Source organism: Monodon monoceros, unplaced genomic scaffold (assembly GCF_005190385.1).
Source record: "Monodon monoceros isolate NGI ecotype Baffin Bay Population unplaced genomic scaffold, NGI_Narwhal_1 Super_Scaffold_16, whole genome shotgun sequence".
Taxonomy (NCBI): domain Eukaryota; kingdom Metazoa; phylum Chordata; class Mammalia; order Artiodactyla; family Monodontidae; genus Monodon; species Monodon monoceros.
In genome coordinates, this window is record NW_021703772.1 from 98,592,474 (window position 1) to 98,620,206 (window position 27,733).

Below are 27,733 nucleotides of genomic sequence, written 5' to 3' on the forward strand. Positions count from 1 at the left end.
TTTTAACTGTCATGTATTATTGTGTTAGGTAATCTTATTAAACTATGAAATACTTAATACTTTTGAAATGACACTTTACTGAACTCTTCTGTCTATAACAAAGTTATGAAAATGCTCAGTTTGACTACTTAATAACTGTTGGATCTGTTCAGTATTTCCAATAGTAGTTAAAGAAAGCATAATTTAGTTAAATATCTGCAAGGAGGAAATTGAAATCAGAACAAAAGTCACTACTTCAAATTACTTATTTGGACTTCACAGTTTTTTTTGTTAATGGAGTTTACCTTTGTATAACCAGTTGTAATAGGTTAAGCTTTCCATTTGGCATAATGCGTGTGTTCCTGTCTGAAGAACTACAAATTTCAAGTAAATCAAAACAAGAAATCACCAAAGCATGGCACCAAAGCATTGACCGTAGACATCAAGGCACATTTCAAGTTTACACTAAACGCTGGAAACTCCATATAAATTGCCATGTCCCTAGGACATTCTTATAGTCTCTGAATGCAGGCAGACACTACATCTTATTATGACATCATAATATTATTTTGACATCAAGACATTTGGATGGGATTGAGCTTCTCAAGATTTAATTATAAGTTGTTGTTTAGAGTTTCTAAGTACCCATATGCTTCCTTCTTCTTAGGTTACATAAAATAAAATGTTCTGAATAGTCTGAATTATGCAAATATGTCAGATTCTAGGGACTTAATGAAATATAGAAATAGTATTTTCATTTCGGTGCAGACTGCTATTTTTAGCAAGAAATTATTTGTCAGAGTGAGGTCAGTTTTCAGAGTACCAGGAATCATTTAGAAATATTTACCTTGCAGTACAGGAATATACTGAATCTTCCAGTTGGAATCATGCTGTTTTGTTCTTTTTCTTTTTCTTTTTTTTGTTTTGGCGGTACGCGGGCCTCTCACTGTTGTGGCCTCTCCCATTGCAGAGCACAGGCTCCGGACGCGCAGGCTCAGCGGCCATGGCTCACTGGCCCAGCCGCTCCGCGGCATGTGGGATCCTCCCGGACCGGGGCACGAACCCGTGTCCCGTGCATCGGCAGGCGGACTCTCAACCACTGCGCCACCAGCGAAGCCCCCTCTCTTTTTCTTTTGTCAGGTTTTTTTAGAGATGTAATTTTCATACAGTATAATTCACTCTTTTTTAGTGAACAGTTTGGAGTTTTGACAGCCGCATGGAGTCATATAACTATTAGCACAATTAAGATACTTAAGTTCCCCCAAACTCCCTCTTGCCCCTCTTTAGTCACCCATCCTTGACTGTCAGCCCTTGGTAGGCACTGATATGATATTTGTCTCTATAGTTTTGCATATTCCAGATTTTCATATAAATAAAATTATACAGTCTGTAGCCTTTAGGGACTGACTTCTTTAACTTAATGCATTTGAGATTAATTCCTGCTATTGTGTGCCTCAGTACTCCATTTCTTTTTATTGCTGAAGACCATCCCATTGTATGTATCTACCACAGTGTGTTCAGCCCTTTTATGCTTTCTTTTTATTTTCTAGGTAGGGTTTCTGCCATGAACACTTAGCATTCTATTAGCACTTTGACTAATGATCATTTTGTGTACATTTGTGTACACTTATTTTCTTTTAGGATTTTTCAAATGAGCTCTCATGATTTTAGTCTTTGAAAACAGGGAGCTTTTTTAATGTATTATATTATTTGTAAACATTTACATTTAAATAAGTATTGCATTTAATAAAAAATGAATCATATGATAAAAGATTCTTTTAAGACCTCAAGATTTGATAATGATTTATTTTTGTACTTTTTTGGGATGCTTTTTTGGTATCAAGTTAATTGTGAAAAATTTCAACTAAAGATACTTATAAAAGAATAAAAGGAGAAAAATCTGTAGTACTCTAACATTGTTTATAGTTTGCTGGAAAAGAAATACAATAAATATATTTTTTTAATCTCTAATGTCTGTAACCTTAATCTCAAAAATTGAGAACTATTGATTTACATTCAATTTGGAAGGTTTTAAAGTGAAACCAAAATTAGGTAATTTAGTTAACTTAGGGGAAGCAAGCCGAGTCTATGGAGTATGGATGGGGGAAAATGCTTCAATGTTAAAAACATTAAAAAAAAGAAGAGAAAGAAAACTGTAATTTATTGTTTGAACTAACCCATATTCTTCCAGGGAGTTCCCTACTTTTATTAGCCCACGTATTTGAAGTAGAGTTAAAGCTCAGTTATTTAAATTTCTGTAGTAGAAAACTAGTAGTATTGATTTATAGACTGAAAAAAAATTACTTACACATAATTACCAATCTAAGGTTATGAAGTATGGAAGAATAAGTCTAACTTTAATGTATTGAGACAAGAATGTGCATATTCCTTTACCTTTATCTCATTATACATGAAAATAGAATAACATGCATTCTATTTATAAGCATGTATGCTTATCCTATGGTACATATATTTGTAATCATTTTTTTTGTTATTCTCACATTTTCCCATGAAAAATTAAAAAAAATTTTTGATTGAAATATAGTTAATTTACAATATTGTGTTAATTACTGCTATACAGCAAAGTGACTCAGTTATACACACATACATATATATATATAAATATATATATATGTATAATTATATATATATACACATTCTTTTTCATATTCTTTTCCATTATGGTTTATCACAGGATACTGAGTATAGTTCCATGTGCTATACATTAAGACCTTGTTGTTTATCCATTCTATATATAATAGTTTGCATTTGCTAATCCCAAATTCCCAATCCATCCCTCTCCCACCCACCTCCCCCTTGGCAAACACCAGTCTATCCATGAAGAATTTTAAGTACCCATTTTACACTATGATTCATATTAATACTTAAGTTTTCTGTTTTTCTGTGTGTTATAACTACATTTCTGTGTGTTATAACTACATTTAGAGTTGGAAGGGGCTTCAGTCATCTTAGTCGAGGCACATCATTTTTCTAGAGAGGAAACTCATCTCTTGAATGGTTAGTGAATAGAAAAATTCCAAAAGATATGAGAGCCCCAAGTGTCAATTCAGGAGGATCTCCCATATTATTCATTTCATAGCTAATAGGAAATGAATCCTACCAGAAATAAGTTTTTATACTTCTGTTTGGAACAAACTCCAGCCCCCCAGTTTTTCATTCAAGAAGCAGAGACATGAAATAAATCTAGTCTCATAGGTCATTCTTTTTTGTGACTCCTCCCATGCCCCCTCCTCGTCCTCCTATGGCCTTGACTCCAGATCAGTCCCACATTACCTCTTGTCAGACCAACGCTTCTCAAACTTTGGTAGGTATGAAAATCATCTGGAGGGTTAACAATGCACGCAGCTGCCTAGGCTTGTTCAAACTGGGCCTTTAGATTTTTATCAAATTTTACATTTGACAATTGACATTGTCAGTTGACATTGGTGCCCACTAGAGTTTAGAATCACGGGTCTAGAGTTCTGCCTATGTTTCCACTGGAGCCCTCCCTCACTCCGCTCTAATCCAGAGCACAGACACTGGCTGGTACAAGTCTTCTCAATGCCTAGTCCATTTTTTTGTTCTAAGTCTATATCATTGGCATAAAAATATATTTTCTGCTCTCAGTCTTGAGTTAAACTCAGAGTTATTCCCCATAGAACTTTTCTGGGCCTCATCATTTTTTCTGGAAAATAAAAAACACAGAGCTTTTTTTATGAGCTTTGAATATAATGCCCATAAAACACTGAGCATAGGGAAGAAGGCATTGGCCTTGCTAATGTGACAGGTCACGTTGTCCCCTTTCTCCTTTAATTATTTTGCTTACAGAGTTTCACCTGACCCTCTCTTTTAAACTTGCGCGTCATTGTTCAGGTGTGATTTCACAGACTCCCAGAAGCCTACTATGATTTCGCCAGGGTTTTGTGCTTTCTTCGTCCTCTGAACGTGTGTACAATTGTCATGTAGCCACTGTTAGGAAAGATATTCAGACGTATGAGTGTCAGTGTGCGTTCTGATTATCCTCACACAAGACAAGGGAGCTAATCTGATTCCTTTTCATAATCACCGCACATGACAAGCTCCCTAAAATGTGTATTGAATGGAGTGAATACACTCAGTGTGAGCTCTTAATCTTATGGCATTAATATTTCCTAGTAATCATAATAACAGCTGCTGTTTATTCCGCAGTTAATACGTACCAGCCTTTCTAAAGTGTTTTGTGCATGTAATTATCGTTAGCTGTCATTACCACAGCCAAGCTGAGAGGTAGCTTTGTTAACTCCATTTCACATCTGGAGCAAGGTGAGGCTGAGGAAAATTGAGTAATACGTTGCAATAGCTAGTAGGGACCAGAGCTGCCTCAAACATATAAACTGTTAGCAACTTTATTGATAGTGTCCATAATCATCTAGTCTTGACTGTAAATTGTCTTTTTTTTTTAAAAAAAAAGAATTTAAAGTGGCAAAGCAAAATAGGTGACTATCTTGTATTTTAAAGGTTACAGTGACAGAATTTAGTCTGTTTTACAGAATCGAAGGTGAACTTTCAAACAACTCAAAGAAGGTTGTAATTGTGTTGGAAGCATAGGTGCATGTGTGTGTGTGTGTGTGTGTGTGTGTTTGTGTGATATTTGTTTTCATGCAGTTCAAATGAAGCTAGATGAGTGGTATTATGTTCTCTAGTAACTGCTCCCACTGTGCTTTCTGAAAGAAAACAGCCTGATTGAATATTTGAGGTACTTTTTGTTATTTAAAGATTTTCATCTAGTTTTTTAAAAACGTGGTTCTGGAATGCAGTCTAAAGATACAGTCCCATGTGTGATTGTCCAACCTGGTCCCCAGTACAGACCAGACTTGACTCCATAGGCATCTTCTGGGTTGGAGAAGTCTGTTGTTTCCCCACCCCTTCCTCTGCTCTCTGATTTTCCTCCTGGTGTTTCACTTTATCAGGAACATTACAGTGTGAGTTCTTTCTGAGGATGCATTTGATGGTTCTTCTTAGAGACGTTGAGTTTCCTGGCATGGAGACTCAGTTTCCACAGAGAACAACCCACAGCAGAGCCTGTCATGGGTGGGAACTCCTCTCCTGGTTTGCAGTCCACTTGTGGGTGTGCACAGGATGCTAATCCCCAGGTAACTTCTACAGCATCCTCTGACTCATACACCCCTCGCTTACCTTTTCCATATCAAATGCGAGGGGAGAGGCTCTGCTGTTCCTTCCGCCGCCCCCAATCTCTGTTCTCCTGTCTCCCTCCTGACCTTTCTGTTGCCCCAACTGTATCAGGTCGCTTTAAAACAGAACATTCCAGATATGAGATATAAACTGGTCCTCAAATTGGTAGGGAGATTAGTGAAGGGAGTGGGGGAAATGCTTTTCAGCACTTCAGTCTTAAAGAAAAGGGGAGGGTTCTCACAAGTATTAGGATGAAGTTGAAGTCGTTTTCTCTCAGATTCACTTGTCCCCCAGTTTTATTATGAGGATTAGTACTTATCGTTTTTACCTCCAGCTCACAATAAAAAATACATTTTGCATCATAATCTAGCTCTCTGTCTCTCTCTCCCTCTCTCTCTTTCTCTCTCTCTCATACCTACACACACACAGAAACACACACACCTGAAATACATTTTTAAATCCAATACTTATCTATACTACATGCCTGCACTGCACTGTAATTTCCTCTATTCAGTCCTATCAGTTTTCAGGACACTTGTTTCATGGCCCACTAAACTGATTAGATAACCTTTGAATGGGTCAAGTCCACAGTTTATAAAACACTGCTGTAGAAGGTAAAGACTAATAAACATGTTGGCCTTTCTCTCCCTGATACTTTGGACTCTCGGATCAATAGGTGGACTTTCCTAAAATTGGCCCTGAAATTTTAGAATCTTAATTCTCAACAGGAGTTTTCTCTGCTGTAATCCGTGCACTACTGGGGAACATTTGGAGGCAAGAAAAAAGTACTCGGTATGTCATGGCAACTGCTCGTTGCGTGCACTTTGACTAGAGGATAGCTCTGTGTGTGTGTGTGTATGTGTGTGTGTGTGTGTGTGTGTGCATGTGCGTGTGTGCATGAGCGTTTATATTTATTAGACCAATTTTACTGTTTTCCCTGAATATGACAATAATACATGCTTATTGTTTAAAAGATATTTTGAAATATGTAAGTAAAAAATTACCTGTTCTTTCTGACTCCTGACGAGTAACGATTACTCCAGATCTTTTTCAGGCCCTACACGGTACACATATATACTCATTCACTCTTATATTTTAGTAGTCTTGCATTTCTGCCAGGGCTTTACTTGTTCTAAAAGTTGATCATCATAGACAGTGTGACCTTGGCATGGGAGTCAGCTCTTGCTCTAAAGTTTAAACTGGCACCTCCCTGTTGCCTGGAAGGGTGAATTTATGATCTCCCTGGGATGAGAACATGATCTTTAGACTCTGTTAGCTTTTCTTCAGCTTGTCTCTCATTTCCCATGAAAATGCTTAGGTTTTTCTTTTTAACTTTTCTTTTAGCTTTTATTGTACAATCGCTAAGTTTATTCTCAGTGTGACCTCTCAGATATCTACAGGGAAAGGCAAATTGCCCTAGAAAACCTCCATGCAAGGAAGGTCAGGAAATAGACTTCTCTTTGTAAGAATAATATGGGCTGGGAATGGTTTACTGGGGCACAAAAACTCTTCCACGTACCAAGAGAGCAGGAGAGTAGAAATAAAGATCTGGATTATTAAAACAATAATGAAGACTTTTCCTCAATTACTTTTTTAAGTATTTGTCATCTAAGGTATTGACGTATTGGTCTCTGGTTTCGAATTTATGGAAAAAAAGAACTGTGGATAGAAGGGTACAATTTGTGGTACAGACTCATTTAAAACAATATAATTCTATTTTAAAATCACGTTGCCTTGGACTTTCCTGGTGGTGCAGTGGCTAAGAATCTGCCTTCCAATACAGGGGACATGGGTTCAAAACCTGGTCTGGGAAGATCCCACATGCCGCGGAGCAACTAAGCCCGTGCACCACAACTACTGAGCCTGCGCTCTAGAGCCTGCAAGCCACAACTACTGAGCCCGCATGCCACAACTACTGAAGCCTGTGCGCCTAGAGCCCGTGCTTCATAGCAAGAGAAGCCATTGCAATGAGAAGCATGCGCACCACAACGAAGAGTAGCCCCTGATCGCCACAACTAGAGAAAACCTGCGTGTAGCAAAGAAGACCCAATGCAGCCAAAAATAAATAAGTAAACAAATTTATTTTTAAAAAAAATCACATTGCCTTACTTGGTTATTTCAAAGCTGAGCATGTGATACCATTTCCTGAAGTGCTCCAAATTATCCTAAAGTTGAAATTTGAGGCTATTACCCTAAGAAGTACATTTTGTGGTTATGGGCTTTGTGCTTGAGTCTGCAGCATGGGCAATTTCTCAGTGAAATGTTTAAATTGTTCTCTAAGCCCCAACCCTAGCACCTCATCTCATGAGTAAAATCAAAGCTTTTTTCTTGAATAAGGAGTGCAGGAAACAAACCAGAACAAAGCTTATATACACTGCCCCCCCCCACACACACACTCGAAGTTCTGTTTCATTGTATGATTGTAACCATCTACAGAGTGCTTTTCTGGGTGTGTGCCTGACACTCTCCTAAACATTGTTAAATCCTCAAAACAAAACTCTGAGGTAAATACTATCCCCTTTTGGTAAAATAAAAAAAGCTCAAGAACTTTCTTACTGATGTAACATCATGGTGGTAGAGCTTTTAACCCAAGTCCTTACGAATATACTCTCGACATGGGTGTCAGTCAAATGTGTTTACGTAGAGTTGCCCTTTGTTATTTAATGATATAGGTACCCTAGGTACCCTTTCAGACATCTAGTGGGAATCCAGTAGCTGTCTTGTCTATTAATAGTGAAAATCAAGATGAAGAAATGTGTTCTCTTTGGTCCTCTTATTTCCAAGCAATATTTTTATGTTAGTAATAATTTCCCTAATCAAACACCAGGGATTCTCATTTGCTTTCTTTTTCTATGGCAGACATTATTAACTGATTAAAGCATTCTGGTGGAACAAAGTCTGTCAGCACAATCATTCACAGACAGCATTCTAGACAGATTGTTGAGGGCATCAAGATTGACACCATGGTGGCCTTCTTCTTTCCTATGACCCTCCTGTTCTGATGATTGAAAAGACAATTTTGAATTTTTAACTCAGATCCGTAAGAGATAGGTTGATTTGTAAGAAGCGCTTATTAGGTACTATGCAGGGTGAGCTAGGCTCACAGGATACTCTCTGTCATGGAGTTAAGTTGGCTTTCCTTATTCATGAAAACAACTGTAACATCTTAGTGTTCCAGTGAGTTCATAATTTTAAGGAAGGGCATTACATGTATACCCTAGATTTTGGAATTTGACTTGAATAACATGAATTCAAGATAAGGATCTTAGAAATCCTTGTTTTTCCTGTAGCCCCTTAATGTATAACAGCAACAACAATCACCACAATAAAAATAAACTTTTCTGCTTTCCTACTGTGAAGCTAAGCTTTATACCAGGTGAACCCTCTATGTCAAAATGCAGTTTCTACAAAAGTCTTGCAAACTAGTGCACTTTTTAAATTTTTTTAATTAAAAATTTTTTTTTCTAGTATTCTTTTTTTTTTTAATTGAGGCGTAGTTGATTTACAGTATTATATTTTCGTGTGTACAACATAGTGATTCAAAATTTTTAAAGGTTAGACTCCATTTATAAATAGTTTTCTTTTAAATCAGGGAACATAAAACCTGAATCAGCCTTACAAAAACCTCATCTATATCAGAAGTTGAGTATTCTAAAATTCTGTGCTTTATGAAATGCTTGAATGGCATTTCATAATGCCATTCTATAAGCTCCTCTAGTAGATTAAATATATAATTCTCATTAAAATAATTTGATTCACAAGCAACATTCTAGAAACACATCCATTGTAAAATGTGATATGAGGTACTACCTCTCATTACTTTATTTATATAATTTTTATATATAATAATAGACAGTTTTTATTCTGTCTGTATGCCTTATCTATTTTATTTTATTTTTGTTAACATCTTTATTGGAGTATAACTGCTTTACAATGTTGTGTTAGTTTCTGCTGTATAACAAAGTGAATCAGCTTTATGTATACATATATCCCCATATCCCCTCCCTCTTGCATCTCCCTCCCACCCTCCCTATCCCACCCCTCTAGCTGGTCACAAAGCACCGAGCTGTTCTCCCTGTGCTATGCAGCTGCTTCCCACTAGCTATCTATTTTACATTTGGTAGTGTATATATGTCAATGATACTCTTTCAATTCGTCCCAGCTTACCCTTCCCCCGGCCCGTGTCCTCAAGTCCATTCTCTATGTCTGCGTCTTTATTCCTGTCCTGCCCCATCAGAACCATTTTTTTTTAAAGATTCCATATATATGTGTTAGCATATATATGTGTTAGCATACGGTATTCGTTTTTCTCTTTCTGACTTCACTCTGTATGACAGACTCTAGGTCCATCCACCTCACTACAAATAACTCAATTTCATTTCTTTAAATGGCCGAGTAATATTCCATTGTATATATGTGCCACATTTTCTTTATCCTTTCATCTGTCGATGGACACTTAGGTTGCTTCCATGTCCTGGCTATTGTAAATAGTGCTGCAATGAACATTGTGGTACATGACTCTTTTTGAATGATGGTTTTCTCAGGGGATTTGTCCAGTAGTGGAATTGCTGTGTCATATGGTAGTTCTATTTTTAGTTCTTTAAGGAGCCTCCATACCGTTCTCCATAGTGGCTGTATCAATTTACATTCCCACCAACAGAGCAAGAGGGTTGCCTTTTCTCCACACCCTCTCCAGCATTTATTGTCTGTAGATTTTTTGATGATGGCCATTCTGGACTGGTGTGATGTGATACCTCATTGTAGTTTTGGTTTGCATTTCTCTAATGATTAGTGATGTTGAGCATCTTATCATGTGTTTGTTGGCAAACTGTGTATCTTCTTTGGAGAAATGTCTATTTAGGTCTTCTGCCTGTTTTGGGATTGGGTTGTTTTTCTTTTGATACTGACTTGAAAGAGCTGCTTGTAAATTTTGGAGATTAATCCTTTGACAGTTGCTTCATTTGCAAATATTTTCTACCATTCTGAGGGTTGTCTTTTCATCTTGTTTATGGCTTCCTTTGGTGTGCAAAAGCTTTTAAGTTTCATTAGGTCCCATTTGTTTATTTTTGTTTTTATTTCCATTTCTCTAGGAAGTGGGTCCTAAAGGATTTTGCTGTGATTTATGTCATAGAGGGTTCTGCATATGTTTTCCTCTAAGTTTTATAGTGTCTGGCCTTACATTTAGGTCTTTAATCCATTTTGAATTTATTTTTGTGTATGGTGTTAGGGAGTGTTTTAATTTCATTCTTTTACATGTAGCTGTCCAGTTTTCCCAGCACCACTTACTGAAGAGGCTGTCTGTTCTCCATTGTATATTCTTGCCTCCTTTATCAAAGATAAGGTGACCATATGTGTGTGGGTTTATCTTTGGGGTTTCTCTCCTGGTCCACTGGTCTATATTTCTGTTTCTGTGCCAGTACCATACTGTCTTGATTACTGTAGCTTTGTAGTGTAGTCTGAAGTCTGGGCGCCTGATTCCTCCAGCTCCATTTATTTTTCTCAAGATTGCTTTGGCTATTCGGGGTCTTTTGTGTTTCCATACAAATTGTGAAACTTTTTGTTCTAGTTCTGTGAAAAATACCACTGGTAGCTTAATAGGGATTGCACTGAATCTGTAGATTGCTTTGGGTAGTATAGTCATTTTCACAATGTTGATGCTTCCACTCAAGAACATGATATATCTCTTCATCTGTTTGTATCGTCTTTAATTTCTTTCATCAGTGTCTTATAGTTTTCTGCATATAGGTCTTTTGTCTCCTTAGGAAGGTTTATTCCTAGGTATTTTATTCTTTTCGTCGCAATGGTGAATGAGATAGTTTCCTTAATTTCTCTTTCAGATTTTTTGTCGTTAGTGTATAGGAATGCAGGAGATTTCTTTGCATTAATTTTTTATCCTGCTACTTTACCAAATTCATTGATTAGCTCTAGTAGCTTTCTGGTAGCATCTTTAGGATTATCAATATATAGTATCATATCATCTGCAAACAGTGACAGCTTTACTTCTTCTTTTCCGATTTGGATTCCTTTTATTTCTTCTTCTTCTCTGATTGCTGAGGCTAAAATTTCCAAAACTATGTTGAATAATCGTGGTGAGAGTGGGCAACCTTGTCTTATTCCTGATCTTAATGGAAATGGTTTCAGTTTTTCACCATTGAGAACGATGTTGGCTGTGGGTTTGTCATATATGGCCTTTATTATGTTGAGGTAAGTTCCCTCTATGCCCACTTTCTGGAGAGTTTTTTTTATCATAAATGGGGGTTGAATTTTGTCAAAGCTTTTTGTGCATCTGTTGAGATTATCATATGGTTTTTCTCCTTCAGTTTGTTAATATGGTGTATCACATTGATTGATTTGCATATACTGAAGAATCCTTGCACTCCTGGGATAAATCCCACTTGATCATGTTGTATGATCCTTTAAATGTGCTGTTGGATTCTGTTTGCTAGTATCTTGTAGAGGATTTTTGCATCTATGTTCGTCAGTGATACTGATCTGTAGTTTTCTTTTTTTGTGACATCTTTTCCTGGTTTTGGTATCAGGGTTATGATGACCTCATAGAATGAGTTTGGGAGTGTTCCTCCCTCTGCTTTATTTTAGAAGAGTTTGAGAAGGACAGGTGTTAACTCTTCTCTAAATGTTTGATAGAATTCACCTGTGCGGCCAGCTGGTCTTGGGCTTTTGTTTGTTGGAAGATTTTTAATCACAGTTTCAATTTCAGTGCTTGTGATTGGTCTGTTCGTATTTTCTATTTCTTCCCAGTTCAGTCTTGGAAGGTTGTACTTTTCTAAGAATTCATCCATTTCTTCCAGGTTATATATTTTATTGCCATAGAGTTGCTTGTAGTAGTTTCTCATGATCCTTTGTATTTCTGCAGTGTCAGTTGTTAACTTCTTTTCCATTTCTAATTCTGGTGATTTGAGTCTTCTCTGTTTTCTTGATAAGTCTGGCTAATGGTTTATCAATTTTTTTTATCTTTTCAAAGAAGCAGCTTTTAGTTTTATTTATCATTGCTATTGTTTCCTTCATTTCTTTTTCATTTATTTCTGAACTGATCTTTATGATTTCTTTCCTTCTGCTAACTTTGGGGTTTTTTTGATCTTCTTTCTCTAATTGCTTTAGGTGTAAGGTTAGGTTGTTTATTTGAGATTTTTCCTTTTTCTTGAGGTAGGATTGTATTGCTATAAACTTCCCTCCTAGAACTGCTTTTGCTGCATCCCATAGGTTTTGGGCTGTCATGTTTTCATTGTCATTTGTTTCTAGGTATTTTTTGATTTCCTCTTTGATTTCTTCAGTGATCTCTTGGTTATTTAGTAGCATATTGTTCAGCCTCCACGTGTTTGTAGTTTTACACTGTTTTTTCCAGTAATTGATATATAGTCTCATAGTGTTGTGGTCGGAAAAGATACTCGATACGATTTCAGTTTCCTTAAGTTTACCAAGGCTTGATTTGTGACCCAAGATATAATCTATCCTGAAGAATGTTCCATGAGCACTGGAGAAGAAAGTGTGCTCTGTTGTTTTTGGATGGAATGTCCTATAAATATCAATTAGGTCCATCTTTTTAAATATGTCATTCAAAGCTTGTGTTTGCTTATTTATTTTCATTTTAGATGAACTGTCCATTGGTGAAAGTGGGGTGTTAAAGTCCCCTACTATGATTGTGTTACTGTCGATTTACCTTTTTATGGCTGTTAGCATTTGCCTTATGTAGTTAGGTGCGCCTATCTTGGGTGCATAAATATTTACAATTATTATATCTTCTTCCTGGATTGATCCCTTGGTCATTATGTAGTGTCCTTGTTTGTCTGTTGTAATAGTCTTTATTTTAAAGTCTATTTTTGTCTGATAATGAGAATTGCTACTCCAGCTTTTTTTTGATTTCCATTTGCATGGAATATCTTTTTCCATTTCCTCACTTTCAGTCTGTATGTGTCCCTAGGTCTGAAGTAGGTGTCTTGTAGACAGCATATATATGGGTCTTGTTTTTATATCCATCCAGCCAGTCTGTGTGTTTTGGTTGGAGGATTTAATCCTTTTACATTTAAGGTAATTTTCGATATGTATGTTCCTATTATAATTTTTTAAATTGTTTTATGTTTGTTATTGTAGGTCTTTTCCTTCTCTTGTGTTTCCTGCCTAGAGAAGTTCCTTTAGATAGTTTGGTGATGCTGAATTCTCTTGCCTTTTGTTGTCTGTCAATGTTTATTTCCTCCATCAAATCTGAATGAGCTCCTTGCTGGGTAAAGTAATCTTGGTTGTACGTTTTTCCCTTTCATCACTTTAAATATCCCCTGCCACTCCCTTCTAGCTTAGAAAGTTTCTGCTGAAAGATCAGCTGTTAACCTTATGGGGTTTCCCTTCTATGTTATTTTTTGCCTTTCCCCTACTCTTTTAATATTTTTTCTTTGAATTTAATTTTTGAATGTTTGATTAATATGTGTATTGGCATGTTTCTCCTTTGATTTATTCTGTATGGGGCTCTCTGCACTTCCTGGACTTAATTGACTATTTCCTTTCCCATATTAGGGAAGTTTTCAACTATAATCTCTTCAAATATTTTCTCAGTCCCTTTCTTTTTCTCTTCTTCTTCTGGGACCCCTATAATTCGAATGTTGGTGCATTTACTGTTGTCCCAGAGGTCTCTGAGACTGTCCTCAATTCTTTCCATCCTTTCTTCTTTATTCTTCTCTGTGGTAGTTATTTCCACTATTTTATCTTCCAGCTCACTTATCCGTTCTTCTGCCTCAGTTATTTTGCTATTGATTCCTTCTAGAGAATTTTTAATTTCATTTTTTGTGTTGTTCTTCATTGTTTCTTTTCTCTTTAGTTTTTCTAGGTCCATGTTAAACCTGTCTTATATTTTCTCCATTCTATTACCATGATTTTGGATCATCTTTACTATCAATACTCTGAATTCTTTTTCAAGTAGACTTCCTATTTCCTCTTCATTTGTTAGGTCTGGTGGGTTTTTACCTTGCTCCTTCACCTCCTGTGTGTTTTTCTGTTTTCTCATTTTGTTTAACTTACTGTGTTTGGGGTCTCCTTTTTGCAGGCTGCACGTTTGTAGTTCCCATTGTTTTTGGTGTCTGCCTCCAGTGGGTGAGGTTGGTTCAGTGGGTTGTGGAGGCTTCCTGGTGGAAGGGACTGGTGCCTGTGATCTGGTGGGTGGGGCTGTTTCTTGTGCTTGTGGTGGGCAAGGCCGTGTCTGGTAGTGTGTTTTGGAATTTCTGTGAACTTAGTATGACTTTAGGCAGCCTCTCTGCTAATGGGTGGGGTTGTGCTCCTGTCTTGCTAGTTGTTTGGCATGCGGCGTCCAGCACTGGAGCTTGCTGATCGTTGGGTGGATCTGGGTCTTAGTGTTGAGACAAAGATTTCCGGGAGAGCTCTCGCCGATTGATATTATGTAGGTTCACAAAGTTTCTGGTGGTCCAATGTCGTGAGCTCGGCCCTCCCACCTCAGAGGCTCAGGCCCAATACCCGGCTGGAACACCAAGATGCTACCAGCCACATGGCTCAGAAGAAAAGGAAGAAAGAAAACAAAACAAAGCAAAACGAAACAAAAAAATTAACAGACAGAACCCTAGGACAAATAGTAAAAGCAAACCTATACAGACAAACTCACACAAAAAAGCATACACATACACACTCACAAAAAGAGAAAAAGGAGAAAAAAATTTTTTTTAATATATAAAAAGAGGAAGAGAGCAACCAGACCAATATACAAGTCCACCAATGATAATAAACACTAAATACTAAACTAAGATAAACATAATCCCAGATACAAATTAGCCACAGAAAGCAAACCCCAAGTCTACAGTTGCTCCCGACGTCCACTGCCTCAATTTTGGGAACACTCATCGTCTATTTATGTATTCTTTAGATGCAGGGTTTATCAAGTTGATTGTGGGGATTTAATCTGCTGCTCCTGAGGCTGCACGGAGAGATTTCCCTTTCTCTTCTTTGTTCGCACAGCTCCTGGGGTTCAGCTTTGGTTTTGGCCCCGCCTCTGTGTGTAGGTCACACTCGGGAGTCTGTTACCTGGCCAGACAGGAGGGGGTTAAAGCAGGAGCTGATTAGGACACTCTTGCTCACTCAGGCTCAGGGGGTACTTACTTTCTCAAATGCACAGACGCCAACAAAAGGCCACAAGGATTATGAATGATTAAGGAAACATGACACAAATAAAGGAAACTGATAAAACATTTTCTTAAAGAAATGCAGTGAACTATGAGAAGACACACAGCTGGACAACTAAATGAAATTAGGAAAACAATACATGAACAACATGAGAAGTTTAATGAAGAAATGGAAACATTTTGAAGAAAAATCCTAGAGTTATGAATGCAGTGACTGAAGTGAAGAATTTAATAGAGATCTTCAACCACAGGCTCAGAATCAGAAGAAAGAATTAGTGAACTAAAAGACAGGTCATTTAAAATCATCAGAGGAGTAAAAAAGGAAAAAGAATGAAATGTATAACAAACTAGTAAAGGCAAGCACATAGTCAGATTCAGAATACTCTAATACTCTAATGTGGTGGGAATCAAAGCATACCAGAACAAATGAATAATGTGACATTAGTAAGTCTTTACCTGTTGATAATTACTTTAAATGTGAATGGATTAAATTATTACGTCAAAAGACATAGAGTGGCTGAATGGATTAAAAGACAACCCAACTATATGCTGCCAACAAGAGACTCACTTCAGCTTTAAGGACAAGCATAGGCTCAAAGTAGAGGGATGAAAAAGTATTTCATGAATATGTAAACCAAATAGAATAGGGTAGCTATATTTAGACAAAAGAGACTTTAAGTCAAAACTGTAACAAGACACAAAAAAAGTCCCCATATAATGATAAAAGGATCAATATATAAAGAGGATAACATAATTGTAAATAAATATGCACCCAACATCGGAGCATCTAGAAATACGAAACAAATGATAACAGATCCAAAGGGAAAAATAGACAATAATACATTAATAGCAGGTGGTTTCAATACACCACTTTCAACAATGTATAGACTATTCAGTCAGAAAAATCAATAAGGAAATAATGAGCTTGAATTATATTTTAGACCAAATGGACTTAATAGGCATACACAGGATATTCTACCAAACAGCAGCAGAATACACATTCTTCCAAAGCACACATAGAACATTTTCTAGGACAGTCATATATGTCAGGTCACAAGAACAAGCTGTAACAAATTTAAGATTCAAGTCATAGCAGGTATCTTTTCTGACCACAGTGATATGAAATTAGAAATCAATAACAGGAAGAAAACTGGAAAATTCACAAATGTGTGGAAATTAAATAACATACTCCTGAATGACTGATGGGTCAAATAAAAAATTAAAAGGGAAATAAAAATGTATCTCTAAATGAAAATGGAAATACAACATAACAAAATTATAGGGTACAGCAAAAGCGGTGTTAAGAGAGAAGTTTATAGCCATAAGCACCTACATTAAGTAAAAAGAAAGATCACAAATAAACAATCAAACTTTATACCTTAAGGAAAAAGAAGAACAAAGTGCGAAGTTAGAAGATGAAAGGCAAAAAACAAAGGTTAGAGCAGAAATAAATGAAATAGAGACCAGGAAACTTTAGAAAAGATGAACAAAACTAAGAGATGATTTTTTGAAAAGATAAGCAAATTTGACAACCATTAGTTAGACTAAGAAAAAAGAGAGAAGTCTCAAATACAGTCAGAAAGAGGGGATGTTGCAGCTGACAACACAGAAATACAAAGGATCATAAGAGACTACAAGGAACAATTATATACCAACAAACTGGATAACCTAGAAGTAATGGATAAATTCGTAGAAACATACAACCTACCAAAACTGAATCATGAAGAAATAAAAAATCCGAACAGACCAGTAATCAAAAACCTTACAACAATGAAAAGTCCAGGACCAGATGGTTTCACTAGTGAGTTCTACCAAACATTTAAAGAAAATTAACAGCAATGCTTCTCAGACTCTCCCACAAAATTGAAGGGGAGGGAACACTACCAATCTCATTTTATGAGGGCAGGATTATGCTGCTACCAAAGCCAGATAAAGATACTAAAAGAAAATTCCAGGCTCATATCCTTGATAAACACAAATGCAACAATTTTCAAGAAAATATAAGTAAACCAAATTTAACAGCACAGTGAAAGGATCATACACCATGATAAAGTGGGATTTGTCCCTGGAGTGCAAGAGTGGTTCACGATATGAAAATCAATAAATATGATACACCCCATTCATAGAATAAAACATAAAAATTACATGATCATCTCAATACATGCAGAAAAAAGTATTTGATACAGTTCAACATCATTTCATGATAAAAACTCTCAAAAAATTGGGTATAGAACCTAAACACAATAAAGGCCATATATGGCAAGCCTACAGTTAACACTAAATGGTAAAAGTTTGAAAGCTTTTCCACTAAGTTCAGGAACAAGATAAGGTTGCCCACTCTTACCACTCCTATTCAATATAGAACTGGAAGTACTTGTCACAGCAATTGGGAAAGAATTGGGAAAAATAGAAGGCATCCAAAATGGAAAAGAAGAAGTAAAATTCTCTCTGTTTACAGATGATGATCTCATATATAGAAAGGCCTAAATATTCCACCAAAAAAACTGTTAGAACTATTATATGAATTGATTTAAGTGGCAGGATTCAAAATCTGTACAGTTGTCCCTAGGTATACATAGGAGATTGGTTCCAGGACCTGCTGTGGATACCAAAATCTGCAGGTGCTCAAGTCCCATGGCTGGCCCTCAGCAGTACCACATCCATGGATCCAATTAAGTGTAGGTCATGTAGTCCTGTGGTATTTCTTGAAAAAAATCCACTTGTCATTGGACCCATGCAGTTCAAACCCTAGTTGTTCAAGGGTCAACTGTATACAAAATATAACTGCATTTCTATATACTAACAATGACCCATTGGAAACAAAAATTAAGAAAACAATCCCATTTACAATAGCATCAAAAATAATAAAGTACTTGGAATAATTTTATTCAAGAAGGTGAAAGATCTGTACACTCAAAGTTATAAGATACTGAAGAAATAGAAAATACAGGATATTCCACGTTCATCTATCAGAAGAATTAATATTGTTAAAATGTCCATACTACTCAAAGTCATTTATATATTAAGTACAATTCCTATCAAAATTCCGCATGATATCTTTCTCAAAAAAATAGAAAAAACAATTCTAAAATTCATATGGAACCACAGAAGATGCTCAAATAGCCAAGTCAATCCTAAAGAAGAAAATTAAAGCTGGAGATATCACACATTTGTAATAATGGTTTCAAACATTACTGCAAGTATATAGGAATCAAAACAGTGTAGTCCTAGAATAAAACAGACATATAGATCAATGGAACATCGTCAAGAGCCCAGAAATAAACCTGCATTTGTTTAGTCAGCTAATATTTGACAAGGGAGCCAAGAATAGGGAAAGAATAGTCTCTTCAATACATGGGGTTGGGAAAACTGGACATTCACATGCAAAAGACTGAAATGGGACCTCTGTCTTACTCCACTCACAAAATGTAACTTAAAATGAATTAAAGACCTTAATGTACAACATGAAAGTGTAAAACTGCTAGAAGAAAACGTGGGGGAAAAAGCTTCTGGACATTGTTCTTGACAGTGATTTTTTAGATATGACACCAAAAGCCCAAGCAACAAAAGCAAAAATAAACAAGTGGGACTATATCAAACTGAAAAAGCTTCTGCATAAAAATAGGAACATTGAGCAAAATGAAAAGGCAAGCTATGGAATGAGAGAACATTTTTGCAAATCATCTATCTGAAAAGGGGTTAGTATCCAAAATACATAAGGAAACAAATAATTCAATTTAAAAAAAATAGGCAGAGGACGTGAATGGACATTTCCCCCCTCCAAAAAAAAAAACAACAGCATACATGAAGAAATGCCCAGCATCACTAATCATCAGGGAAATGAAAATCAAAACTACAGTGAGATACCATCTCACACCTGGCTATTATTAAGCAAAGAAGAGATAAGTTTTGGTGAGGGTGTGGAGAAAAGGCAACTCTTCTGCACTGTTGGTGGGAATGTAAATTGTACAGCCACTATGGAGAACAGTATGGAGGTTCTTCAGAAGTTAATATAGAACTACCATATGATGCAACAATCCCACTTCTGAGTTTATATTTGAAAAAAAGATGAAATCACTGTCTTGCAGGATATCTTCGTCTCCATGTTCATTGTAGCATTATTTGTGATAGCCAAGACATAGAAATAACCAAAATGTCCATTTATAATTGAAAGGATAAAGAAAATGTGGAAAAGTACATATACAATGTAATGTTATTCTGCCATGGGAAAGAAGGAAAAACTTCTGGACAGCATAGATTGACCTTGAGGGCTTCAATCTAAGTGAAATGAGTCTACACAGAAAGACAGGTAGTTACGTTTCACTTGTATGCACAATCTAAACATAGTAACTCATACAAGTAAAGAGCAGAATGGTAGGTACTAGGGGCTGGAGAGTAGAGGAAATGGGGAAATATTGGTCAAATGGGTACAAACTTCTAGCTATAAGATGAATAAATTCTGGGGATCTAATAAGTATAGCATAGTAACTATAAATTAACAATACTTTATTATCTACCTGACATTTGTTAAGAGAGTAGATCTTAATTGTTATCACCACAAAAAGAAATAATAATTATGTGATATCACATAAGAGTTAATTAACTTATTGTGGTAATAATTTCATAGTTTACATGAGTATAAAGTCAATGTTGTATGTCTTAAACTTTTATATGCTGTATGTCAATAATACCCCTGTAAAGATGGGATAAAAAAGAAAGGAAAAAATGTTTGAGGAATTAAGGGATGAATACTTGCCAAGATGTTGAACGAAATAGAAATCCATGAGTTTGTACTGAGAGAAAGAAAGGAAGGAAGGAGGGAAAGAAGGAAAGAAGGAAGGGAGGGAGGGGAGGAAGGAAAGAAAGAAAGAAAGAGAAAGAAAGGAAGGAAGGAGGGAAGAAAGAAAGAAGGGAAGAAAGAAAGAAAGAAAAAAGAAAAGAAAAAAGAAAAGAAAAGAAAAGCTTTTCTTTGCTGTGGAAGGCAAAATACTATAAGTAGAAAGAATGATGGTTTTCAAAAATCAAGGGCTCAATTAGGAGAAAGCTTAATGAGGAACGGTTACTTAACATAATCTCAAAGTATCTCCTCACATAATACTTTTTTTTTTAACAACTTTATTGGAGTGTAATTGCTTTACAATGGTGTGTTAGTTTCTGCTGTATAACAAAGTGAATCAGCTATATGTATACATATATCCCCATATCTCCTCCCACTTGCGTCTCCCTTCCACCCTCCCTATCCCACCCCTCTAGGTGGTCACAGAGCACCGAACTGATCTCCCTGTGCTATGCAGCTGCTTCCCACTAGCTATCTATTTTACGTTTGGTAGTGTATATATGTCCTTGCTACTCTTTTCACTTTGTCCCAGCTTACCCTTCCCACTCCCCACGTCCTCAAGTCCATTCTCTACATCTGCGTCTTTATTCCTGTCTTGCCCCTAGGTTCATCAGAAGCATTTTTGTTTTTTTAGATTCCATATGTATGTGTTAGCATACGATATTTGTTTTTCTCTTTCTGACTTACTTCACTCTGTATGACAGACTCTAGGTCCATCCTCCTCATGACAAATAACTCAATTTTGTTTCTTTTTATGGGTGAGTGATATTCCATTGTCTATATGTGCCACATCTTCTCTATCAGTTCATCTGTCGATAGACACCTAGGTTGTTTCCATGTCCTGGTTATTGTAAATAGTGCTGCAGTGAACATTGTGGTACATGACTCTTTTTGAATTATGGTTTTCTCAGGGTACAAAACATAATACTTTTTTAATTACAAAGAAAACAATGCCAACTTTACAGAGGAGAAATCTGTTGATAGACATCACTTTAACCAAATGATTCACGTTAACATCACCATAATTAGGATAAACTGATAGTCTGTGTCCTGACATAACGCACCAAGAATGATATAGCATCATGCATGTGGCATTCCTACCAAGTATGTTTAACATGAATCTAAACATGAGAAAATATCACATCAATGTAGATTGAGGACATTTTACAAAATAGTGACCTGTGCTCTTCGAAAATGTCAAGGTGAAGGAAGACAAAGAAAAGTTGTGGAACTGTTTCAGAATAAAAAAGACAAAGGAGATATGACAATTAAGTGCAATATACAATATAGTATTGCATCTTGGACTGAACAGAAATGAAAATCATAAAGGATGTTATTGGAAAATTGAGGAAATCTGAATTTTTTACTGTAGATTAGGTGATAATGTTTTATCTTTGATATGTTTTCTGAATTTTACAATATCTTGTGGCTTTTACTTATACTTCAGAAATATAAAGTATTTAGAGATGAAAAATGAGGATGGTGGAAAATAATTAGTTACTAGGAAAAGGAATAGAATGTGAAAAATAATTATTTAATCTGTGAAGATTTACATACTTCTTGAAGTCCAGTTTTTTTCAGTATCATTATTTGTTGAATATAAGCCCCATGCAGAACCCATGTGAGGTAGTGAGGGGTCATAAATATAATAGGAATGATTCTTACCTTCAAGATGATTAAAAAGCGGTGGACAAATATATATTTGTAAAATGTTCTAAGCTATTTATAAAGAGTTAGGATTGAGACTGTGGCAAAAGAACAGCCTTTGAAAAAAATTTTTAGATAGATTGTCTTTGGGCAGTCCCATCCTCCCAGTATCAGTAAAGAAACCTATATGAAAAGTTGGTACAAGACGATACACTTTCTTAACCACATCTAAAAAAATGCCCATGCCTATGAACTTTGCATTGTATCACATATTAATATGATACGCTGAAGCAGACTCCAGTAGAATCCCTTCGAACACACCACATCAACTTATAAATGAAAGAATTAATGTGTCTTAGGAAGGCAACTTTCTATTTGATCCAGAATTATTTTTTTCTAAAAATGTACTTAGACTAACAGATACTGTGGTCTGAACTTCGCCTCTAATATTAATTTGTTCGATAAAAGGTTGATTAAAATATATAAAGCATTTGGACATAATAGGGAACAGTTACAGAAAACTCATTTTTGCTTCCTGCAAGAGTCACTCCTCTTAATTATCTAAATAATTCCAATGAATGACTTTTATTTATTTTTTGGGTAATTGCTTCTGTTCAAACTTGACCCTCCATGGGCTGTTGACCTGTAAGCCCTGAGGATTACAGCTGAAATAATTGTTGAGGTTATTGTTTAGTTTAATGCTAGTTTAACTCAGAGATACTCATGCCTCATTATGTTTGTTAACTGTATTCTGATCCTTCTCATCTGATTAATCATGATTTATTGGGAGCAGCCTTTTTCCTCTCTGTGTTTACTTCAGTCCACAGAGCATAAAGGAGGGGGGCTCTGATGGGTTTGATGCTTACTGTAGTTGTTGGTCTCATACTTAATCAAGATTTTATTTTAAATTTGGTCCAAAGAATAAAGAGTTGTCAGATTTTTCTTTATGTACTCGAGTGAACTGTGCCTAAATTCTTCAAATCAGTAAAATCTCAGATTGTTTTCTCAGATGGATGTAATGCTTCTCTTTCCCAGTTGCATTCCTTGAAATGAAAATCTTTTTTCTAACCTTCTAGCTGTAGGGAGTTTGCCAAAGACAAAATTGTTAACAAAGATTTTAATTTCTGACCTATGATTCCAACTTCCCTTTCATCTTAATATAGTTAATATGAATGCAGTATGTCTCAATATGGCATTTTATATGTAAAGGGTGAAAAAAGTAGAAACCCTATTGTTTTCAAATAGATGTTTTTTTCTAACTTAGATTTTTTTTATAAATTAATCTATTCATACACACATGTTTGCTTTGATGATATAACCTGTGTTCTATTCAAGTTTAAAATTATTTAATAGGATATTTTCAAGGTAATAATGTCAATGGAATTGAATTTAAAGTTATAGAGAGTTCTAGAAGAGGTTTCTGTTCAGGGGAGTCAAAATGTGAAAAGAGAACCACATGGAATCTCAGTTGGAACTGAAAAACGTGTAGCCTGGCTTTTCTTTTTCTCTCTACTCTTATTATTAATTCTAATCCTGTCAAAACAGGATTAGCTGTCATTAAAACTCAGACAGGAAACAGCTGTCATTAAAACTCAGCCCTATTTCTTTTTAAAAAGCAAATACGATTTATTGATGCTAGAAACGTCAATAAAACAAAAGCTCATTTGGGGCTTCCCTGGTGGCGCAGTGGTTGAGAGTCCGCCTGCCGATGCAGCGGACATGGGTTCGCGCCCCGGTCCGGGAAGATCCCACATGCCGCGGAGCGGCTGGGCCCGTGAGCCATGGCCTCTGAGCCTGCGCGTCCGGAGCCTGTGCTCCGCGACGGGAGAGGCCACAACAGTGAGAGGCCCGCATACCAAAAAAAAAAAAAAAAAAGTACATTTGACCCTTGGACAACATGGGCTTGAACTGCACGGGTCCACTTATACGTGGATTTTTTAAAATCAATATATACCCCACGATCTGAGGTTGGTTGAATCTGCAGATGCAGACCCACTGGTACAGAGGGCCAACTGTAAAGTTATACACAGACTTACAACTGTACTGGGGAGTCAGAGCCCCTACCCCCAGGTTGTTCAAGGGTCAAATGTACTTCTAAATTAATTTTGTTATTGTCATGGTACACTGAAATTGGATTTATTCTACTTTATGTATCTGAAATTACTGTATTATACAAAAGCATTAGAAATGAAAGACTTAAGCAAGGCAATGATGAAGATGCTGACAGTAGCTGATGGTATTTGAATACTCACTGGGTGCCAGCTACATGCATTTTTATCTCTTAATTTTCATGGCAACCCACTGATGGCAAAACTAGAGTTTAAATAACTGATTCAAAAACAAGAGAATAAAGACAAGAATCTAGGAATAAATCAAATTTGAAAAATGTCTAAATTAAACCTAAAAATTCAATTTGGCAAATTAAACCTCCATAATATTTAGTTAAATAAATTATAATTAGATTAAAGATGAAATTAAATTCAATATAGAATAATATTTAATAATAAATAAACATGTATGCAGAATTTTAAATAAGAAATATAGATTTCATACTGCAGATAGAATTAGTCTACTTTTACACATGTATATCACCACTGAAGTTTGCGTTCAGCCACATTTATCAGAACACCGCAAATCGCAGTGGCTTAGGCAAAGTTGGTCCTTATTTCTCTCTTTTACAAAAGAAATCCTGAGATTGACATTCCGGGGCAGGTATGGGCAGCGGTTATACATTTCCTGCACCCTGCTTATCTTATTTCCTGCACTTAACACTTATCTTCCAACTTGCTGCTGGAGTTCCAGTCACTGTGCCTGCGTTCCAGGTAGCAGAAGGGAGGAAAGACAGCAAAGGAAGTATGCTTCAGCTCCCTGTAACCTTTTAAAGAGCCTACTTGGAATCATCCTCAAAAAACTTTTGTTTACTGTTCATTAGCCAAGCACTTTATCACATGGCCACACTTACTTACAAGAGATTCTAGGAAATACATAGCCTGTACCTGGAAATATTTCTACCCTAAGTATAATTCTTTTTTATTTTTCTCTTTTTTACATTTTAAATATATACAGTTTATCGACTGTCAAATATGTTTCAGTAAGTATGTTTAAAAGAAAATAAAAAGGGGGGAAATAATCAAGCAAATATTAACAAGAGCAATAATGAAAAGATCACTTTCAGCTATATTACATGAGACAAAACAGACTCTAAGGCAAAAATAGTCATTAGTATCACTAAGGTAAATATGTAATGATGAAAGTTCAATACCTGTTAGACATTGTATGCCTAATAATATAAACTTACAAATACATATTGTAAGGGCTTCCCTGGTGGCGCAGTGGTTGAGAGTCCGCCTGCCGATGCAGGGGACACGGGTTCGTGCCCCGGTCCGGGAAGATACCACATGCTGCGGAGCGGCTGGGCCCGTGAGCCATGGCCGCTGAGCCTGCGCGTCCGGAGCCTGTGCTCTGCAATGGGAGAGGCCACAACAGTGAGAGGCCCGTGTACAGCAAAAAAAAAATTTTTATAAAAAAAAAAATATATATATATATATATATATATAGTAAGATATAAAAATATGAAGTTATATGCACAGTCTCAGAATATCTTTTAGCTCAAATTCCAAGGGATATTGATAAATCTCCCATTATAGTGGAATTTTTCAATATATCTCTCTCAATTATTGGCATGTTAAGTAGACATAAAATTAGTGAGGAATAGTGCAATTAATATGGTTGATTTAATGGATGTAAATAGACTTACCTGCTCTAAGTATAATTTTTGGGTGTCCAAATAGCAGTCTCTGTCCTGGCATTGAATGTACAATTTGCATTAAACGTACAATGATTTTAAAAATACACATACACATATATGCAAAAATGTATGTATTGTAATACATATGTAATAACTGTATATGTATGTGCATATTTCTATAGTTAGAATTGTTTAGTTACACTTGCTTTAGTATATTCATTAATGGTTATTTATCAGTGGAACATATGGTTTATTTTCTTTTTTTAGCTTATAATTTAAAAACATTTGATCTTATATAAGTATACATTTAAAAATAACAAGTAAGTTTTTTAAAATAATAATTTTGAAATTTATAATGTTTATTCACTGTTTCTCCCTAGATTAACCCTTCTAGCATCAGTCACTATTTTTCGTAAACCATCCATGTTAAATGTTAAGGTATTATTTTCAGGTCTTTTGCCAATATCAGAATATCTTTTTTTTTTTTTTTTTTTGCGGTACGTGGGCCTCTCACTGGTGTGGCCTCTCCCGTTGCGGAGCACAGGCTCCGGACGCGCAGGCTCAGCCACTCCGTGGCATGCGGGGTCCTCCCGGACCGGGGCACGAACCCGCGTCCCCTGCATCGGCAGGCGGACTCTCAACCACTGTGCCACCAGGGAAGCCCCAGAATATCTTTTATGGCACTAGGAAGTTGGAAATATGTTCAGATCATTCTGTCAGTGTTACTTGGACTGACTTTCTCTTTTATGGTATGATAAGAATTGTTTCTTTGTTTATTTTTATTATTTCTGAACCAAGAAACTTGGAGATCATATGAATGTACTCGCTTTTCAGTTGAGAGTCAGATGTCCAACTTTAGGGATGAGATAAATCGATGTGTTCTAAAACGACCCCAAAACCCCAAGACGCATGCCGGGAATAAGAGAGTAAATTTATGTTTCTCAAAATCTCAGTAACAATTGCTGTTGTTTCCTTGAGTATAAGGTACTCTTGTTCATGAATGTTTTGTAGTTTATAGAACTGTACCTCAAATGTCTATCCTAACTAGTAATAGTGAGTGGTTACTCAGTCGAAAGGGGTAGATACATAATTTTTAAAGCCCTTTTGTACAGCTGTTCTTTAGAATTTAAATTTTTCTTAGCGTGTTCTTCATAATATACCTTAATTGTAAATGTTCTTTTGAAAAATGAAACTAAAATTTGGAGAAGGGAAAAAATACTCTTAAAGTCAGAGCCTCTTCTCAGTTCACTAGTTTATTAAATTAGAAATTAAAAGCAGAGGAAACTGACAAGGGAATTGGGTCATACTACGGAATTACTTTCAAAGCTAAACACAAAAGTAAAACTGTGTCAAAATCATAATTAGTGTTTGCCCTTGAGTTGTCCTTGTTAATAGAAGTGGAACAGTGGAAAATACTGCATAGAAGCATTGGCTGGAAATAGTGCATTTCATAGCCAGTAAATCCCAACCACATTAACAGAATATAATTAAGAAGAGGGTCTATAATTTCTGTGGTTTGAAAAAAAGCAAAGCACATCTTTTTCTGCATTTCTAAATTGCATCTTGGAATCAATTGAACCTATGTCATCCAGGATTTCATTGCCATTAGTTAAAAGCTGTATAGGAATTATTTTATTTTTTAAGTCTTCTAGATAGCCCAATTTTGTTGAGCATAAAAGGCAGTGGGTCATGCTGTTACTCTGGTGGGTCATTTCCACTTTGGATATTTCTAGTGGGTACTTAGGAGCATTATAGGGAGCCCTTGGTGAAGAAGTAGGGACCTAGAAGTTCAGAGATTTGCCTTGAAGTCATGGCAAATTCCTATTCAGCCTTGAGCATTTTTAAATATGACGGTTTTTCTGTCCCAACACTTTCTATAATCCAATTTATTTCTTGCCTTTTTTATTGTTAAAAGAAAATAATTTTGCCACATACTTCTTTTTTTTAAACATCTTTATTGGAGTATAATTGTTTTACAATGGTGTGTTAGTTTCTGCTTTATAACAAAGTGAATCAGCTATACATATACATATATCCCCATATATCCTCCCTCTTGTGTCTCCCTCCCACCCTCCCTATCCCACCCCTCTAGGTGGTCACAAAGCATCGAGCTGATCTCCCTGTGCTATGCAGCTGCTTCCCACTAGCTATCTTCTTTACATTTGGGAGTGTATATATGTCCATGCCACTCGCTCACTTCGTCCCAGCTTACCC

At 36.1% G+C, this 27,733-nt stretch overlaps 1 protein-coding gene across 10 annotated transcripts in view; it reads left to right on the forward strand.

The window, feature by feature from the left end:
• The window catches only part of DPP10 (dipeptidyl peptidase like 10), a 1,301,728-nt gene that overhangs the window by 702,657 nt on the left and 571,338 nt on the right, over positions 1–27,733 (forward strand). For 3 of the 10 annotated variants that reach the window (XM_029225844.1, XM_029225841.1, XM_029225842.1), the window contains exon 3: positions 14,293–14,298. The exons of the other annotated variants lie outside the window; for them this stretch is intronic. Coding sequence is in view for 1 of the 3 variants with exons in the window: in XM_029225842.1 (XP_029081675.1) it covers positions 14,293–14,298 (6 nt within the window). In the remaining 2 variants the exon portion in view is untranslated. The remainder of the gene's footprint in view (positions 1–14,292; positions 14,299–27,733) is intronic. 10 annotated transcript variants of the gene reach the window in all.